At 35.8% G+C, this 19,418-nt stretch overlaps 1 protein-coding gene across 21 annotated transcripts in view; it reads right to left on the minus strand.

Moving 5' to 3' along the window:
• Nucleotides 1–65: 65 nt before the first annotated feature.
• Nucleotides 66–19,418, minus strand: part of TRIM2 (tripartite motif containing 2) — a 151,234-nt gene continuing 131,881 nt past the window's right edge. For 11 of the 21 annotated variants that reach the window (XM_023636422.2, XM_070257781.1, XM_070257775.1 and 8 more), the window contains exons 9-12: nt 15,550–15,718; nt 14,371–14,441; nt 10,379–10,519; nt 66–4,486 (exon numbers count right to left, since the gene is read on the minus strand). In XM_023636422.2, the coding sequence (XP_023492190.1) occupies nt 4,334–4,486; nt 10,379–10,519; nt 14,371–14,441; nt 15,550–15,718 (534 nt within the window). In that variant the 3' untranslated portion in view covers nt 66–4,333. Of the gene's footprint in view, nt 4,487–10,378; nt 10,520–14,370; nt 14,442–15,537; nt 15,719–19,418 lie in introns of all 21 variants that reach the window. The other 10 variants (XM_070257726.1, XM_070257703.1, XM_070257744.1 and 7 more) reach the window with 1 other exon arrangement.

Here is a 19,418-nt window from a genome sequence, read left to right on the forward strand (position 1 = left end):
GAACATTCCTTCATTTCCCTTCACTAAGAAAGAGAACAATATGTCAAATAAACATTCACCCTGGAAATGGAGAAAACAAGCTTTATTATAATGATTTGAAATTTTGTGCATGGTAAAGGTATACACATGAATCTTGTTTCTCCTATGTTTCAAGACAGAATTAATTTAAAGTTTTATTGTAGACTAAAGCATCCAAAATACTGTGATACATATGTAGCTACGAATGTACAAACACTTTGATGCACAGCGTTCATTCTTTTCTTTAAATAGGCAGTCAGCATTTTGATTCATAAAAGAACAAATGATGAGAATATATCAGTATCAATGTCAGAGAGCGCAAGACTTAGTGTTCTACACACAAAACGTATGAAACAGACCTATAAAGATGGAATGTACAAAATTTAAAAAAGAAAAAAAGGAAGCAAAAAACCTTCATACTCATACATAGGATTGAAAGGCTACAGAATTGAGAATGATGTAAAGAATTCTATTACAAGAATACACTCTGTTGATGACAGAACATTCCCATGTCATAAAGCAAAAGCATTGAGTTTAAGGCTGTGTTGCTTTCAAAAGTCAATGGAAGTGCTGTACATTCATTGGAACAACATAGCCAATTTATTAATCTATTTTAGAACATTAATAGCTTCCACACATTCTCCATAAACAGACCATACAATCACTGCCACACAATTCATCTTCAGAAAGTTTAACATCATGATTTGTAGCTTACTGTCATTTAAAACAAAACAAAAGATTATTTATTTATACCAAACAAATCTTTAATGGGCACTTAGTTTCCTTTATGGCAATACTAGATTCCTAGTTATCAAAAATATTAAAATAATTGTAAAGTCTAAAACCCTGTAACATTTACAGAATGCAACAGTTATTACAGCTCTCGATTTTAAGCAAAATTAAGTGATGTTTGCAGCAAATAGATTCAATTTTACCCTACCTGGAAATGTCTGGTTTTTAAATGATTAAACTAAAAATGCTCCTCCCTTTTCAGAAGCTGGTGAATAGGGAGGACACGAAGAGTCCAAATGTACAAAAAAATTTTTTCCATTTGAAGTAATCTGCAGGTGATGTTTATTTGCTATTTCCTCTGATTAACTCAGTAGGTATTACCAAAGCATTTATGTGGACCCTTCAAGGATAAGGATCCATAGACACTTGCTAGTGTACTGCTCTTCCAGTTAACTCCGTGTTAGGACATACCCTGTATACTCAGTAGTACAAGCAAGTGTGTTCTAGTTGCATGGACCTGTAGTATTTATTTGCCTCAAAACTAATCAAAGAGTAAATTAAAATGAGGAAACTAGGGGACTTGTTTAGTTCCTGGAGACTCAACTTTGATCAAGATAATAAGTACCATTTAAAAAAAATGGTGAACAGTCATAAAGGCTTTTTATTCATGTGTTTCTGGATGGTCAAGTGACTCTCTACCTCCCCGTGTCCAGCAGGGGAGGTCTGTAATGGGAGGGAATGCATTGCCACTGACCTATACATTCTAACTGGCAGTATTCTGCCATACGTGCCCAGGGGAAATTGAATGGGTAATCTTTCAGTGCTACTTATCATGAATGTATGACAGGTTCTGTACACTTGACAAAGAGAAATCAAACCATAGTGGTAGCCCAGAAAAAAGTCACTTATTTTAATATCCTTCTCAGTTTACCAGAAACCATTTTCCATAGAATGTGACAAAATTTCATTTAAATCTTGTCTATTCCTATCTTATCAGCAGCACTTTTCCCCCTAAAATATGCCTACCAAGAAATACAGTTAATACATTATATATCCAAATGTGAAATGTTATCTATACTTTAACAGATATGAATACATATTTTGGGGGAAAAAACAGTGTTTCCTGGAGTGCCCATAGCATGAGTTTTAGTATCAGATAGTGGGACGTGTCTGAATCAAAGTATTCTTTCATTCCAGTTTGTGCCAAAATTGACATGTAAAAAAATTAGCTTTGTATTCAATCAACTATTGAGATATCCAGCCTGATATGGTATGACGGCTGGCTAATTTTGAAAGTCACAAATGTAACTGAAAGGTTGTACAAAAAAATCCTTTAAGTAAACCAGTCTTAAGATCAATAGCCTGTGACAGAATCTAAATAAGAAGACGTTTTTGTGAAAATAAACTAAAATTAATGTAACCAATTTAAAAAGTTTTCTTTTAAACAGTCTAGGAGCTATCAGGAGGCTAGCTTATCTTTTATGCAGAATATTAGTAAACATCAAAATGAAATTCCCTCCCCAGAGTGGAAGCCCCAAGGGGGCAGGAATTTTGTCTGTTTTATCTATCACTATATCCCCAGTGCCTAGAACAGCGCCTGGCACCTAGGAGGCACTCATTAAATATGAATGTTTAAATTCAGAGACTTATTTCACTGACATTAGGAAACAGTGGCTTGGTTTAACATTCTAAAAATGTTATTGAACTTTATCACCGTCTCAAATATTTTGAAAACTCTACCTAACTGAAAAAATACTAAACCTAAATGTAAATCTTCCTGAAAAAATTTTTTCAGAGGTTGATTTGGGCATAATAAATTTGATAGACAATTGGAAGTAGCTAGATTTCCCTTCTAAATTTAAAAAAGTCCTATATAAGAGAATGACTGAATTATAAATTAATAAGCAATAAACATCACATTTATATAATTATACATATGGGAAATGTTGTCTTACAGTACACTTCTAAGGTGCTTTCCATGAAAAAGAGCCCAAGGTCAATATTGAAAATGCCAAACACGACATCCTATTTGGTAGAACTGAGTAGAAAATTAAACAGTGGAGACAGACCACATCTTATTTTACAGTATCAATGACATCCACAGTTGACTAAATTATTCTTGACATTTCTCCAAATGCATTTATACTTAGTTTAGATTCAATGTAACTCCAGTTCAATTTTTCTTTTTTTTTGTTTTGTTTTGTTTTTGAAAGCAAAGAAGGCCATTTTCTGTCCAAAAGTCTACCCATACTATCATTCCTGGAAAATGGTGAAACTTAAATCTGCTTTAGGGCTCGCTCTACCAGGACGGCTTGAAACTGCGCAGTAAAGGAATGTGCTGAAGAAAGGCTGGAGATGCTTCTGTCTTTGAGAGTGCTGCCTATTTCGATATACCAAAGATTCAGCTATATATATATATATATATATATGATACATTCTACCTTACCCTAATCATGTATACATAGTCCTTTAATGCCTCTACTATTCATTAGACAATGATAAATAACCATAACATGCCCTTACCTGTAATGCTTTCGAGATAACACAACTTTGGTACCACTTGCTTTCTAAGGGGAAACCATTAATCAATCACATGCCTTTGGTTGACACCATCCGTCCTCCAAAGGGCTACTTATGGCTCTCTGTCCTAGGATACTGGTGTCCTACTACATGTGCTGACATTTTGCAGGAGGTAAAGCTTTCGCTTTCATAAAGTGAAAGAGGAGAGACACATGTGAGAACATGGCACATAAAACGTGACTTTTTCTTGATTATATTCCAGTGCGTTAATCTGAGTTAACGGGGCTGTTTACCAAAAGGTAGGATTATTATTGTAATACGCTTTTCAAACTATTAGGAATTTCAGGTTTCCCTGAAAATGTATTTTGTTTTTTGACACAAGGTGAGCAGGAAAGAGAAGGAGAAAAGAAAAGACAAAAAGGATCTTTGATCTAACCCAGAAAGTATGGGGGGAAATTTGCATTGATTCTTAAGTGCCAAACTCAAGAGGCCTGCTAATCACAGCTGGGAAGACTTTGCAAGACAGTCTTATGTTTTCCTAAAGTAATTTATATGTAGTTGTTGATAACCAAAAAATGTCACAAGAGTAATACCTACTGTAAAAGTGAGGTTAAAAAATCCCCCGAGTCTTGTGACTGAGGATAAATAAAGTATATAACTACAACAGATTTTGTTTTGTTTTTGGAAGCTCTGCACAAAAGCTACCATTCACAGGATTAACAAATACCTTTAAATATTCTAGTTTTTTTTTAATGGTTGTTTGATTTGCAAAATTAGTTTAACTACATAAATCCCTGTCCTATAAGCCATAGTTCACAGGTGTAAAACTCTGCAGTTTTTATAGATTCAGTAGAAGAGATTTCTTTTTTTTAAACCTAAAGGTGAATTACAGAAATTGGATATGCAGTTTTTAAGGAAATTGTTACATTCAGAAATAACCTTGGAAAGTTCACCAATGATTCCTTCTAGCATGAAATGTCTAGTATAATCTGGTCCTGCGTTGAGAAATCCATTCCAGTTTATAGTGCAAGACCTTTGTAAGGGGGTGTCCAGCTGCCCGCCGTTACTGTAAGTATCGATACACCTTGAAACAGTGGTTTCCAGAGTCTGCAACCACAACATGGCCGTCTGAAGTCAGGGCCAGGCCTTGGGGACCGTAGAGTGGGTCAGCAGATGTGTTAATGTAGGACAAAAATGAACCGCTTCCATCAAAAACCTGTAAAAAAAAATAAGGTCAGGGTATTACAGGAAAAGTTATAGTAATATGACTAAATATGAGTTGTAAACTCTTATTGCTAATGTTTTTAATATAAAAGCATGTGTGTAACTCTCTAGGTTTGTTTAGATCACTGTCACATATATAATCCCTCCACTTACCTTCCTTTTTCTCCTCTCACTCTCCATGCCCCAGAGTCACTGACACAGAGCATGCCACTGGCTGCCAGATCACACATATATTCTTACAGTCGTCATATTTGATGAGACTGGCCCTTGATGGTGCTTGAAAAATGAATGACCCTTATTTCTCACTCTAAACCTTCACTTTTCTACCTCCCAGACTCACATCCCTCTTTTATCCCCAGTCATAAGAGAGAAAAATCAGCAACTAAACCACACAAAAAGGTCCTGAGTTATTAATATGCAATGGGAAAACATTATTTTTTTTCCTTTTCAGAAAAGAGTGAGTTATAAGAAGTCAACAGTTCAACATGTCCACTTGGATACGAAGTGGTCTTCCTTTGGTTGGTAAGCTTCTGCTCTGATGAATTAAAAGGAACCCTTCTCCTTCACAAGGCCCAGGCTGGTTTCTTTTGACCATTCTGTTTGGCACATAGGGTGTTTTAAAAGGCAGTGTAATAGGCAGGTGCTATGAGGGCCACAATACAACAGCTTAGCATCTGTGGTCCTATACAGAACTCCTTCGTCAACTTAGTTCCCTGTCTGGCTTCTTGTTTCTCATTAGACACAGAATGTCTCTTTCAAATGTAGACATCCTTTGGGATAATTAAACAAGATGAATATATTGGAGAAATAAAAGCATTTAGTGTTACATTTATGGTCTCAATTCTTTTTCTGAGAAGCAGGTACCTATATCAGATTCAAACTACTGACCACTGCTGTACGCAGAGACATCTGAATGTAGATTTAACCAGTGTACTCTGGGTTGTCAGGTGCACTGCACAGGGCCACACTGACAAGGATGAACAGCCCCATCTGTAAATGCATGTCAGATCTGTGCAGGTGTCCACACAGAGAAACAAGAAAAAAGAATAGTCTTTCTTTAATTTGAGGGTTTAAAAGCTTTGTTCTTAATTTAGAGAAAAATCAAACTTGTGTGTGTGTCATGGACCCCTCTGGCAGTCTAGCAAAGACTACAGTCCCCGTCTCAGAATAATGTTTAAATGTTTCTTCCACTAGAACGTAACCAGTTTTATTATGCTTTATACCCAATCAAAATGCCAAATGCCATTCATGATACCATTATTCCAATATCATGAAAACACATTTAAATTCAGTATTATTCTTTCAAATTTAATTTGTTAATTTTTTATTTTGAAATAATTACAGATTCACAGGAAGTTGCAAAGAGAGTACAGAGAGATCCTGAGACCCCTTCACCTTCTTTCCCCCAATGGTTACATCTTCCATAATTATAGTACAATATAAAACTCAGCAAACAAACATTGGGATGTGTGTGTATAGCTGTATATCACTTTATCCCAGCTGTAGATTCATGTAACCACCACCACAATCAACACACAGAACTACTCCATTATCACAAAGATCTCCCTCACGCTACCTCTTTATAGTCACACCCATGTCCCTTCTTCCACCATCTCTAACTCTTGCCAACCACTAGTTTTTCTTCTCTATAATGTTGTCATTTCAAGAATGCTACATAAATGGAATCATACAGTATGTGATCTTTTGAAGTGGCTTTGTTCACACAGCATGATGTCTTTGAGCATCTAAGTTGCTGAGTGTGTATCATTAGTCTGTTCTTTTTTACTGCTGAGTAGCATTCCATAGTATGGATATACCACAGTTTTTTTATCCATTAATCTATTGAAGGACATTTTGGTTCTTTTCAGTTTTTGGCTATTACAAATAAGTTTCTATGAACAAAAATGTGCAGGTTTTTGTGTGGACATAAGTTCTCACTTCTCTGCGGTAAGTGCCCAGGAGTGCAACTGCTGGATTGTATGGTAAGTGTTATGTTTAGTTTTTTTAAGAAACTGTCAAACTATTTTCAAGGCTGGCTGTCATTTTATATTGCCACTAGCAAAGTATGAGAGATCTAGTTTTTCTGCATGCTCACTAGCATTTGGCATTATCAATACACATATATTCTTTGCTAGGAAAGATTTGCCTTGAGCTAGCATCTGTTGCCAATCCTCCTGTTTTATTTTTTTTCTTTTACTCCCCAAAGCCCCAGTACATAGTTGTATATTCTAGTTGGAGGTCCTTCTAGTTCTTCTATGTGAGCCGCCACTATAGCATGGCTACTGACAGACATCGTTCTGCACCTGGGAATTGAACCAAAGTGGAACATGCCAAACTTTAACCACTGGGCCATCAGGGCTGGCTCTATCAATATTTTTAATTTTAGCTATTGTAATTGCCTAGTAATATCTCACCATGGTCTTAATTGGCACTTCCATAATGTCTACTGATATGACACTTCTTTCCACGTGTATATCCACTTCAGTGAAATTTCTCTTCACGTCTTTTGCCCATTTTCTAACTGGATTGTTTGGTTATTTTACTATTGCTCCGAGAGTCTATATATTCTAGGTTCAAGTCCTTTGTCAGATATGTGGTTTCTAAATATTTTCTCCCATTCTGTTGTTTCTCTTTTTATCTTCTTAAGAGAGTCTTTCATAGAACAGAAGTTTTTAATTTTGATGAACTCCAATTTATTGATTTTTTCTTTTATGGATTGTACTTTTGGTATCATGCCTAAAAACTCTTCACCATGCCCTCGTTCCCAAAGATTTTCTCTTGAAATTTTCTAAAAGTTAATCTCCTAAAATATTATCTTCTAAAAGTTTTATAGTTTTACATTTTTCATTTAAATCTATGATCTATTCTGAGTTAATTTTTTATATAAGGTGAGGTTCATTTTTTTTCTTCTATGCATAGCCTAATTACTCCAGTATCATTTGTTGAAACACTGTCATTCCTCTATTGAATTGCCTTTGGACCTCTCTCAAAAATCACTTGGTTGTACATGTGTGGGGGCTATTTCTGGATTCTCTATTCTGTTCCATTGATCTATCCCTCCATTAATATCACACTGTCTTGATTACTGTAGCTATAAAATAGGTATATAATAAGTCATGAAATCAGGTAGAGTGATTCCTCTCACTGTCTTCTTTTTTTCAAAATTGTTTTAGCTATTCTAGTCACTTTGCCTTTCCATATATATTTTAAAATAATTTTGTCTATATCTACAAAAATTCCTGCTGGGATTTTGTGTTAAACCTGTATATCAATTTGGGGAGAATTGACATTTTTGTTGAGTCTTGCAATCCGTAGACACATTATATCTATCCATTTATTTAGATCGTTTTTTATTTCTTTCATTAGCATTTATATAGTTTTCTGCATTTAAATACTAGACATGCTTTCTTATTACACCTAAATATTTCACGTTTCCCAGCAATTATAAATGGTACTATATTTTTAATTTTGGCTTCCATGTGTTTGTTGGTACTATAGAGAAATACAGTTGATTTTTGTATGTTGATCTTGTATGCTGTGACCTTGCTGAACTTGCTTACTAGTTTTAGAAATCTGTAGATTCCTTTCAATTTTCTATATAAACAATCATGTTATCTGCAAATACAGAAAGTTTCAATTTCTTCCTCTCTAATTTGTAAGCTGCTTCTTTCCTTTTCTTTCCTTTTTTTGCTGGTAGAACTTCTACTACTGCGCTAAATAAGAATGGTGAGAGCAGACATCCTTGCCTTGTTCCTCATCTTAGAGGAGAAGCCTTCGGGCTTTCACCATTAAGTATGATGTTATTTATAGGTTTTCATAGATGTTCTTTATCAAATTGAGAACGTTCTTGTATATTTCTGGTTTTTTGAGATTTTTTTAATCATGAATTGGTACTGAATTTTGTCAAATGCTTTTTCTGCATCAACTGATATGATCATGTGATTTTTATTCTTTAGCCTTTTAATATGGCGGATTCCACTGATTGTTTTTCAAATACTGAAGCAGCCTTGCATCCCTGGAATAAATCCCAGTTGGTCATGGAAGGATTTGTATATACTGCTGAATTCTATTTGCTAGTATTTTGTTAAGTATTTTTGCATCTATAACCACAAAGAACATGGTCTGTAGTTTTCTTTTTTGTACTGTCTTAGTCTGGTTTTTGCTATCAGGGCATCACTTGGAAAGTGAATTGTGAAGTGTTCTTGTGTCTTCTATTTTCTGGAAGAAATTAGGTAGAACTGCTAATTCTTCTTTAAACATTTGGTAGAATTCTCCAGTGAAACCACTGGAGTCTGGAGATTTCTGTTTTGGACAGTTTTAAAATTATAAACTAAATTTCTTTAATAGTTGTAGGGCTATTCAAATTATTTATTTTATATTGGGTGAGTTGTAGAGCTTGTACTTTTTGAGGAATTGGTCCATTTCAACTAAGTTGTCAAATTGTTCGTAGAATTTCCTTATTACCTTGTTGACGCCTGCAGGGTCTGTAACACTACTAGTATTTTGTGTCTTTTCTCTTTTTCTTTGTCTCGCTAGAGGTTTGTCAATTTTATTGATCTTTTCAAAGAAGCAACTTTCTGTTTCATGGATATTCTCTCTTTCTCTGTCTTGAATTTCACTGATTTCTGATACCACCTTCACTATTTCCTTCCTTCTGCTGGCTTTCAGTTTGTTTTGCTCCTTTCTTTCTGGCTTCTCGAGGTGGGAGCTTAGATGATCGATTTGAGACTCTTCCTCTTTTCTACCGTAAGCATTTAGTACTATTCATTTCTCTCACAGGTAGAATGGTGATTACCAGGGAATGGGAGGCGGGGGAAATGGGGAGAAGTTGGTCAAAGGGCACAAACTTCCAGTTAGAACATAAATAAGTTCTGGGGATCCAGTGCACAGCATGGTGATTATAATTAACAACACTGTATTGATTGTAGTTAACAATACTGTATTATGTACTTGAAAGTTACTAACAGAGCAGATCCAAATGTTCTCACCACCAAAAAGAAATGGTAATTATGTACGTGATGGAGGTGTGGGCTGCTAATGCTATAGTGGTAATCATTTTGCAATATATATGTGTATCAAATGAACACTTTGTCCACCTTAAACTTTTCAATTATATCTCAATATAGCTGGGGAAAAAATTTTCTCAGCACTGTTTTAGCTGCATTCCACAAATTTTGATATGCTATATTTGTATTTTCATTCAGTCCAATATATTTTTTAATTTTCCTTGAGACTTCCTCTTTGACTCAGCGGTTATTTAACAGAACACTGTTTTTAAATGCATACAACAAAACCATGGAATTATAAAGGAAAACAATCACATTAAAATACAGTTATCAAAATGTTACAAAATTGTGATACAGTAACATGTGCGCTTTGTAAATTAACATATTAAATAATGAGAAATAGTGATGGGTCTCACAATGACTGTACTTCTGAAGTAGTGATGAGCATCAATGATAATTTGAGATGTCTGCAACTGTAATATGAAAATATCTGTGACTTCTCTTGGTGACATTACTAAAGCTACTGTGATTGTTGCCTATATTCATAATTAAAGGAAATAATAATTTTCAGTTAGAAGATATAAAAAATAATAATGGGATATTTTTGTTCAGTGGACCTCTTGAATTCTATCCACAAACACTTTTGGGGTCTGTGGGATACATGTTAAGAATCCCTGATTTAGAGGATTTCACTCTGGTAACACGTGGACGTTTTTCGTACTCCACGTTGCTGAGTTTGGTACTTCTGGTGAGATTATCTATGGTCTTATTACCTAACCAATGAAGAATGGAAAACATTCCAGGTTGGGAGAGAACCAGTTCTTCTCTTTTAACAAATACCAATCACTCTAAACAAACAAATTAGCATTTTAATCTACCTGGATCCTGCTGTTTCCCCAGTCTGCTACAATGATGTTTCCATTCGAATCCACTGCCACACCCGTTGGAGCATTAAACTGCCCATTTCCTTCTCCATTTGAGCCAAACTTCAATATGAATTCTCCTTCCTGATTAAACACCTGTATGAAATATTTTAAAATTATTTTATTTTAAATTAAAATAGTTGAGCAAACATTATGGATTTTAAAAATACCTGAGCAGGTTTTTTATAATAAGACCTATAATTTAGGACATTCTAGAAGAAAAAAATCTACAAACTAGACTCCCCTATCCCTTGTGGTTCCCCAACGTACTGTATAAATCTGATTTAGCATTTGCTAAATCATTTCTTTTTTCCAGCTTATATCTATTAAATACTTATGTGAAAAATACTTTTGTTATAAATTATAAAATATATACAAAATATAAGGTAGTATGAGTAAACAGAACTATAATTTTCAACATTATTCTTTCTGCCTTTAAATAAATAGCTAATTTCAAGAACGGGCATTATGTTTCTAACAGGATGGATGATGACTCCAAGTTCGATCAGAGAGTGGGAGCTTTTTGTTAGGCCAGATGCTCAGCATTTATCACCATTTCACTAAGTCAACGTAACAAGAAGAGTAGGCTGGACTTCACACTTACAACAGTGGAGATTCATTGTCGTGCGTGTGCACGTGAGTGTGTGCGTGTAATGGCAGTGAGTGAGGAATAAGGACATTTTTACAAATATTTTTTCAGAATATATTTCAGTTAGAATAGAGAATTTATACGACCCTAAAGCTTTGATAAATAGAGCCTACTGAGAGAAGGGAGGCTGATAGAAGTAGGGGGCCAAACAGAACTCTTAAGCAAATTCTCTAATATCTGATATAGTCAAGCAATAGGTTGTTGTGGTCAATTAAATATTCTTATGAATGGAGTGTCACTGTGTATATATCAAATACAGACGATTAATTTTGAGAGAATTAAAATTTTAATGTGTTTAATGATAAGACTATAGTAAGCCTAATTTTATCTTGATGTTTCAGATGATACTTAATGGTTCTGAAATGGTTCTCCAGGATATTATTTTAAGCTTCCATTATCATGAAGCCTACCTGCGTAGAAATACTCATTAACAAATCAGAAAGTATTCCATGCAAGGCACCCTGAGAGTAAGGGCTCCTAAAATGTGGAACTGAGAGAGTTCACTGTATCCGAGCACAAATCTAATTTGAGGATGATCTCCTGTTGCCATCCCTGCGATCATGAAAGATTAAAATGACTCTGTTTCTTCTAGTTATGTACATTGGGAAAGTGAGACACTTCTATCTCTAAAGGCTAAACTTCTTTAAGATAAAAAAAAAAGAGTCATGACCAATTCTTGAATTAATTACATAATTTCCAAGAAAGCAAGCTACCTCTTTGGTTCTTCGCAAAAGACAGAGGCAAGAACCAGCTTTTATAAGATGTCATGTTTTAAATCTCTTTCCTGACTCTTTTTTTTTCTCCTTTCACATAAAACATTCTAGTTTTAGAGACCAAAGGAAGTGTTTGTATGCTGGTGAGAACACAATTGATTACTCTCTGACCTTTCTCTTTTTAAGTCGTGCAAATAATCTTGTTTGTTTGTGTTTCTCTCTCTGAGCCAGTATGTTTTCCTTGGCATAATCCAAATGGCTTAAGAGCTTCTGCTACATTTTGGAATAATGGACAATGCCAAATTTAGTCTTACTTGTTTTGCAATGAAAAGAAAATATATACTGAAGGTAGCTAAAGAACTAACCAGACCACTTATTAGCCCTGACCTATAGGTACGGTTTTTACATTTACCAACAGAGAAGTGAGCTGAATCTAGAACCAGTGCTAGCTGCCCTGTGTTACATGGGAAGCAAAAGCCCAACTATTCTATAAAAGCTATATGGCAACAGCTGTAGAAGAGAAGAGGAAAAACAAAATGACCGGTTTTCTTAAATAAGAGGGAAATTGAGTTTAAATAACTAAAATAATCTACCTCTACTGTACTGAAAACTTGAAGTGTTTCCAGAATCTTAATAATGATAAATTTCTCATATTTCCTATTTTTCCCAACTAAAATGTCACTTACTTATAAATTATTCAGATAAAAACATATTAAGAGGCAGAAGTATGAGCTCAAATCATTTTTACAGCTTTGCTTTTTATAACAAGTTTTTAACACTTTGATGATAATCCTTTTCTGATTTCAAAATTCTGCTCCCCTCAAATACCACCCCCACTTGGCAGTCTTCCTGATAGTCTTGGCTATGGAAATCTTCTCATTTCTTCTGGATACTTATAGGACTTTACATGTACCTATTTTTAACAAATCAGTTATTGCTACCTGCCTCGCATTTTGGTTACTTACATATGCTTTATTTCCTCCTACAGTGTCAGCAGGGCTGGTAAATAGGAATCATCCCACATACCTATGCCAGTTGATTCATAAAGGCTGCCTGGAGCACTGGGACGGGAAAGACCCTGAGGCCACAGCTGTGCTTAGTACAAAAGAGCCACTTGATTAATGTTATTGTCTTCTGGTGGGCAGTGGGCAGCATCGATGCCAGGCTTCACTGGCCTTTGCACTGTTAGGATTTCTATAGGTTTTCTTCTTGTTGAATGCCCTCTAGTTGAATGATTCCTCTATAAGGTGAGTGAAGGGTAGGAAGTATGATAACAGCTTGTGTTATCCTTTTATAGTTATGCTCATCACACAGGACTGTTAGAGCTCCCTGGGAGGTTGGTCACAAGCCCAGCCCCTGCTGCCTCTTTGCTCTGTTTCCCTCCTCCTCCTCCTCCACAGAGTTTTCCCACTGTCCTCTTCCTTTTAACATGACACCTCCTGGAGAGAGAGAGAATGCAGCTGATGGACACTGAGGGAGGTGGAGAGAATGAGGATGGAGCTCAACCACTATGGAAGTAACTATGGAGAGACAACATGGCAGGAAGAGCCTTAGAAGCAAGCAACGGTGGGCATCCTCTCTTAGGGTGTTAAACTCCTATCCCTATCTAGCTATTCCCATTATCAACACTGATAAGTTGTTTTTAATTTTGGTTCCTCAACGGTTGTCTCTAAGTGCAAACTTTAGTCATTGGCATAAAACCTATGCTGTTTCCTCATCCTTCCTTTGAAATGCCTCACTTTAAAAAATTTAAATGAATTTACTTACAAGGAGAACTTTCTATCACTTCTATATGTGCAAACTACTATCACTTGATGTAAACAGAAGGTAATCCTAAAAACAAACACCTTACTCTTAAAATAAAAATGTCAGCCAGTGCACTGCCTGTGAGCACCTGGTATACCTTCAGTGGAACATGCATCTCACCTTGAGAAGCTTGGTCTAGAATGTTACTCAACATTTTCTCGTCTCAGTAAGTGAGAAATTTGTTTTGAACCACTTTATTATTTCCTAATTTGCGTATAATGAAAGTCAAATCTTTCTTCCCCCATACCTAGTAAGAAAGATGTATTGTACTATCTGGGGGAGGGAAGTGGGCATTGTTTTCTAAGGAACATAAGGGTGTGCAAGCATTTCAAAAACTATGAAATATGCTACATGAATGTATGCTAGGGCTATTTCCCTCCCAAAATCTGTTGTTGTAGCAGTATTCTAATATCAAAGTTTGTTTGAAAGGCCTTCTGCTGCAGAAAATCGAAAAAGTCATCTTGTTTTGATTTATTGAATAGTCATAAAACATTAAGCTTCAGAAAGTCCCGCCTCTCTAAGTTCAAGCAATTGCTTTTTCATCCAATTACACCAGTTTCAATTAAGAAATGTATCGCCACCATATTTCGATCAATTTTCTGACTCTCCAAAGTCTCTATGTCTAAATTAGAACGTGCATCTTTAAGAAGCAAAATCTCCTCTTTTAGGTTAACTCCTTTAGATCCAGCTTGCATATCTGAGTATTGTGTTATTTTCTGCCAGCCGATTTCTCAATAAAAGCAGTTAAAAGTTAACAACAATTGACATGTTTATACTACCTTGACAGAATGATTATGGAAATCTGTAACAATAATCTCATTATTGCTATTTACAGCTGCAAAATGGGGACCTGCAATAAAGATGGAAAAAAACATGTGATGACCTTATGTAACAACAAAAATGATTATAACACCACAGGAGTTACGAAACTTAATACATTAATTTAGTTATTTAAGAGAAGACAAAGAATTGTAGACTCAGTCCTTGAAAGGTCACTCGGCTAGACCTGTGGCTCCAGATAACGTGGATCCTATGTCATTCTACACTTGTGACTGTCTACTCTGACTTCTTTCAGATCAACTTAAGTTAGCAGCAGCCCTAAGGTAGTGGAATAAGCAAGAAGCCTCAGAATTCATTCTCGGCACCACCATCTGAAAGTCACATCTGCCAGCTTCCCTGAGCACGTTGGTCATTTTAGGGACCTCAGCTCCCACTGAGGAAAGACATGGTAACTCTTAGCGCTGGGAAAAAGACTCCAATAAGTAATATTTTTTGTAAAAAATATTTTTGTAAAAAAGTAGAGCAGAAACCCACACTTTATAATTTTGGGAGACAATGAGAACCTGGCAGAACTGGAGACAAAGCACAAAGAAAGATTATGCAAATTAATATGAAATGCCAAAAGCATCCTTTCAAAAAGAAAATTTAATAAACTGTTTTCAGCCTCTTCTTGCAGATGTGAAAACTAAGTAAGCTGGTGATTGCAAAGTGCTACACCAAAAAGAGAAGTAAAGAGACTGCCCTCCTGTGCTCAGCAAACATTCTAAACTCCTGCTCTCTTATAATCACCTAGAAAGGTGAAAAAAATTCTCATTCAGAAGCTCTTTAAATAAAGCTACAGCTACACTGAAACAGGAGTTACTCCATTGTTCCTCAAACATTTAAAAAATATTTTATTTTAAAATTTATATTTTATTTACTATTAGTATTTGAAGATTAGACTTCTGAGTTGTAAACTGCCACCGATAAAGACCACACATGGACTGCAGTTCAACTTATGGCGGGTGGAGTAATTGAGAAGCATCTAACCATGCTTTCGCTTGGATTTCATCCCCAATATCTTTCCCAAAGCCAGCAAACACACTGGGGACGAGGTGTCTTCAACATGCTCCAACATCATGCAAATGTGAGCAGAAGAAGCATAAAAAAGGGGGTTTACATATTACCATCAAGTGTACCTGCAAACTGCCTGTCCCCATTTCCTCGGCTACCAAACCTGGTGACTATCTTCCCGTTTGGCTGGAAGATAAACACACAGCACGCCTTGTTATCCACCACAATGATGTGCCCGTTGCGGTCCACAGAAACTCCTTTGGGCCCCATCAACTTTCCTGATCCGATTTTTGTCTGTCAGAAGCAAGCACAGAAAGTGAAGTTTAAAACACTATAGAACATGAAGACAGACATTTGTTTTAGTAAACATTTACTTGAATGTTCAAAGAGGGGTGCACAGCTACTCATGTCACAGTGATCTTCTGTCTTGCAAAACTATCTGTCACATTCATTGTCTGCCACTAATATTTAACCCTCTGATTGGGGCAGCATCTAGAAGAATAAAAGACTGTCGTTTTTAATTCCACCATATTGCATACAATTCTTCAGTTGCCCTTGATTTTTTGTTCCATTAGAAATTTGATGACTCTGTATGATGGCCATGTACACAGAAAGGTCTCTTGCCTTTCTGTATCTCTAACTTCCTCACCTTCTTGTGTTTTCATAATTATATTTGTAGTAAGACATACCCAAATATGACAACTTTAACATCAATAGAATGAAAACTATTCAGTGAGCTCTTGAAAGTATCCATCTGGTTGGAGACAACGCATTTGTTCTTGTTTCATGCTCTATCAAAACCGTGACCTGCCTTTTAAAATTCAGACTAAAATAGGTATGGAAATAGGAGATTTATATCTGGTATATTGAAATATTTTATATCTAATATATTAAAACATACTGAAACAGAAGTTTTATGTCTAAGAGAGAAGAGTTTCCTGAATTAGGCATTTTTCATTCAGTGGTTCAATATTGGAATAAACACTGAAGAACATTCATGCCCCCTAGAGAATGTGATATAGTTTCAACATACCCTTTTTTTAAATGATGGGTTTTGATCAAATCCCAAAGGATAAAAGGATAGCCAGTAAAAGCAATGGGAGTTCATCCAAGTGTGATGTCTGTGACCATATGCTAAGAGATACCCATTTCTTCTTTGGTGGGACTCAGTAAAATTAAACGGGTGCTCAGAAAGATGAACCTTTAACACAAATGTAGATTCTTTGTATTTATTCCTAATAGTCCTAGGGAGGTAACGTCTTAACTCTTTTTCTTTCTTTTACTCACCACCTTCTTGGTCCTAATTTTCATTCTTTTCTGCTTCTAGGTTTTTCCTTTCTATCTTTTCTCCTAACAAATCTTCTGGCCTATCTAGGAACCTTTTATGACCCCAGAACAGATACAGAGGCCCCTGGCCACAGCATTCTAAAATATCTCGTCTCTTCCCTCTTCAATTTAAGGACTAATTTGTTGTGTTAAATGCTTTCATTTAACTGTTCCAGAGCTGGAGTCTAAAATATCTTTGCTTACTATTCTGTTTAAGATGGGGGACACATTGTCAGGCCAAATGCAGTGACTCTTATTTGACTTGGTACAATCTAGTGCAGCTAAACTAGGCGTGACTAAGGCAAGCGGAAGGAAAAAAGGTTTGGGTTCAACATTTAAGTTTGTTTTCTTTGTATGTGTACTAGTTCTCACTCCATGATAGAATGGCAGTAATCCTTTATTTTCTGTTTTTATTCTACATAATTATCATCCACTTAATGTGATTTGGTTGAGTCATTCTAAGTAACAACTAGTGTTCATAATGTTAGCTAGTAATAATACTCTTGTTTTAATTATCAGAGTCTCCTCTCTTCCTTTGATCTCTACTGACATATCTTCCATTCAGACATGAAAGAAAGTATACGACTTTTTGCAAGCTATTATATCATAATCTTTGACCTTTGGGCTAGATTGCAGACTCAGAATCAAATTCATACAACAGATTCCCTTGCAAGAATGCCATTGTTTCCTTCCTAATTAAATGTGTCTCTTTGTTCTAAAGAGATGACGTCTGAATCTCAGTCGTTTATTAACTTATGAGATTAAAAGATCATACAAAGTCTGAAGCTCCACTGTGGGAAAGTCCCCATGCCTCTCTTCGTACTCTCTACATCTATCTTCATGTTTCTTTTGGGAAGGAACAGAATCCTATGGGTCCGGTGTGATATAAGCTGAATAGGGTGAGGAGAAGGAGAGTGCCTGTGAGCCACATGCACCGTATGCTGTGCTTGGCACTTTTATCCTTCAAAATCTGCATGACCCAGGAGGTAAATGCTATAGCCGCCATTTTACAGATGAGAAAACTGAGGTTCAAACTGGTGAAAGAAAGAATAAATTTTGCTCTGAAATTTTGATGCTGGGTGTTTGGATGAACTGTGGGCTTATAAAAGGAATTAGGAAATCAGGAGGTGCTATTTTTGGGCTTTCTTTTTTTTTACTGGTGGAAATTAAGAAGATAAATTTGATTTGACACTGGTTGAGTTTAAGGTGATAACTTGTAAAATAGGCCAGGACTAAAGATATGCATTTGAGAATCTTACACATAGAGGTGAAAGTTGATGCCATAGCATAAATGAGATCTTAGAAGTGTGTAGAGTTGTGCTGTCCAACTTGTTGTATGGTAGCCACTGGCCACATGTGGATACTGAGTGCTTGAAATGGGACTGGTCTGAACTGAGATGTGCTATGCATGTGAAATATACACTGCATTTCAAAGACTTAGTTAAAAAAAAAGAATGTAAACCGTTTCATTAATAATTTTAATATTGATTGCATGTCAAAATGAAAACTTTTGGATTTATTGGATTAAATATATAATTAAAAATAAGTTTTCTTATTTCTTTTTATTTTTTAGATGTGGCTACTAGAAAATTTTAAGTTACATATATGGCTCATGTTATATTTTTATCAGACAGCACTAATATAAAGAGAAAATAAGAGGACTAAAACAGAACCCATGGGAATGCAACTTTTTTGGAGTTTAAAATTTTAATTTAGAAAGTAATAGATGTAAATAGATTTTTTAAAAATAAGCCTACAGATGAGTATGAAATGAAAAGTAAGAATTTCTCCTACCACCGCTAATATCACTGGTTTCTCACTTACTTTCTCAGAGGGTTAATAATTATGTAAGTAATTTGTTTTAATAAAAATGATGAGGGGACTGTAGTACTCCAATGACTTTAAAAAGAAAAATAAAAATTCCTCCCATAAGGGACTAATGAATGAACTTCGTGTTATCTTTAGGATTTCAGAATGGAGTTTGAAAAGCATCACCTCTGAACATTTAGACAAGGAAAGGATGACCACCAGAAGCTGACATGAAGTCTGAAGCCCAAATCATAGCTGGTAAGACTTCATTTTTTGGACAGGGTTAGTAGAGGCATTGGAAAAAAAACGTTTCTTAGATGCCTGTTTCATGTGAGGCACAGATAAAATCCAGAAATAAAATCTCATTTAATCCTTACACAAACCCTATGAGGGATTCTGGCAAGATGGCGGCCCAAGAGGACTCTCAACTCACCTCCTCCCATGGATAGAACAAACCTACAACTACCTGTGGAACGATTTCCTCTGAGAGAGATCTGGAAACTGGATAAAAAGAACCTCTGCAACAAGGGACAACACTGACAGGAGTAGAAAAGGTAGAAATATACCTCTACTGAGGGAAAAAACCACACCCTAGTTGCTCCAATTCACAGCCAAGAGCAATCCTAAAGGTAGGAAGCTTTTTCCAGAGGTGTGAGGGGATCTGAATGGAGGATCTATACCACAATAGGTATATCAGCCTTTAGACTCAGCACAACCCAGACAAAATCCCATAACACCTGGCTTTGCTGGCTTTGCAAACCAACATGGAATATTCCCAGAAAAACTATCAAACTTCCGAGAAAGAAAAACCCGCTCTTAAAGGGCCCATGCACAGATTCACCCATTCCAGAAACCAACA

Source organism: Equus caballus, chromosome 2 (genome assembly GCF_041296265.1).
Source record: "Equus caballus isolate H_3958 breed thoroughbred chromosome 2, TB-T2T, whole genome shotgun sequence".
In the NCBI taxonomy this organism is placed as follows: domain Eukaryota; kingdom Metazoa; phylum Chordata; class Mammalia; order Perissodactyla; family Equidae; genus Equus; species Equus caballus.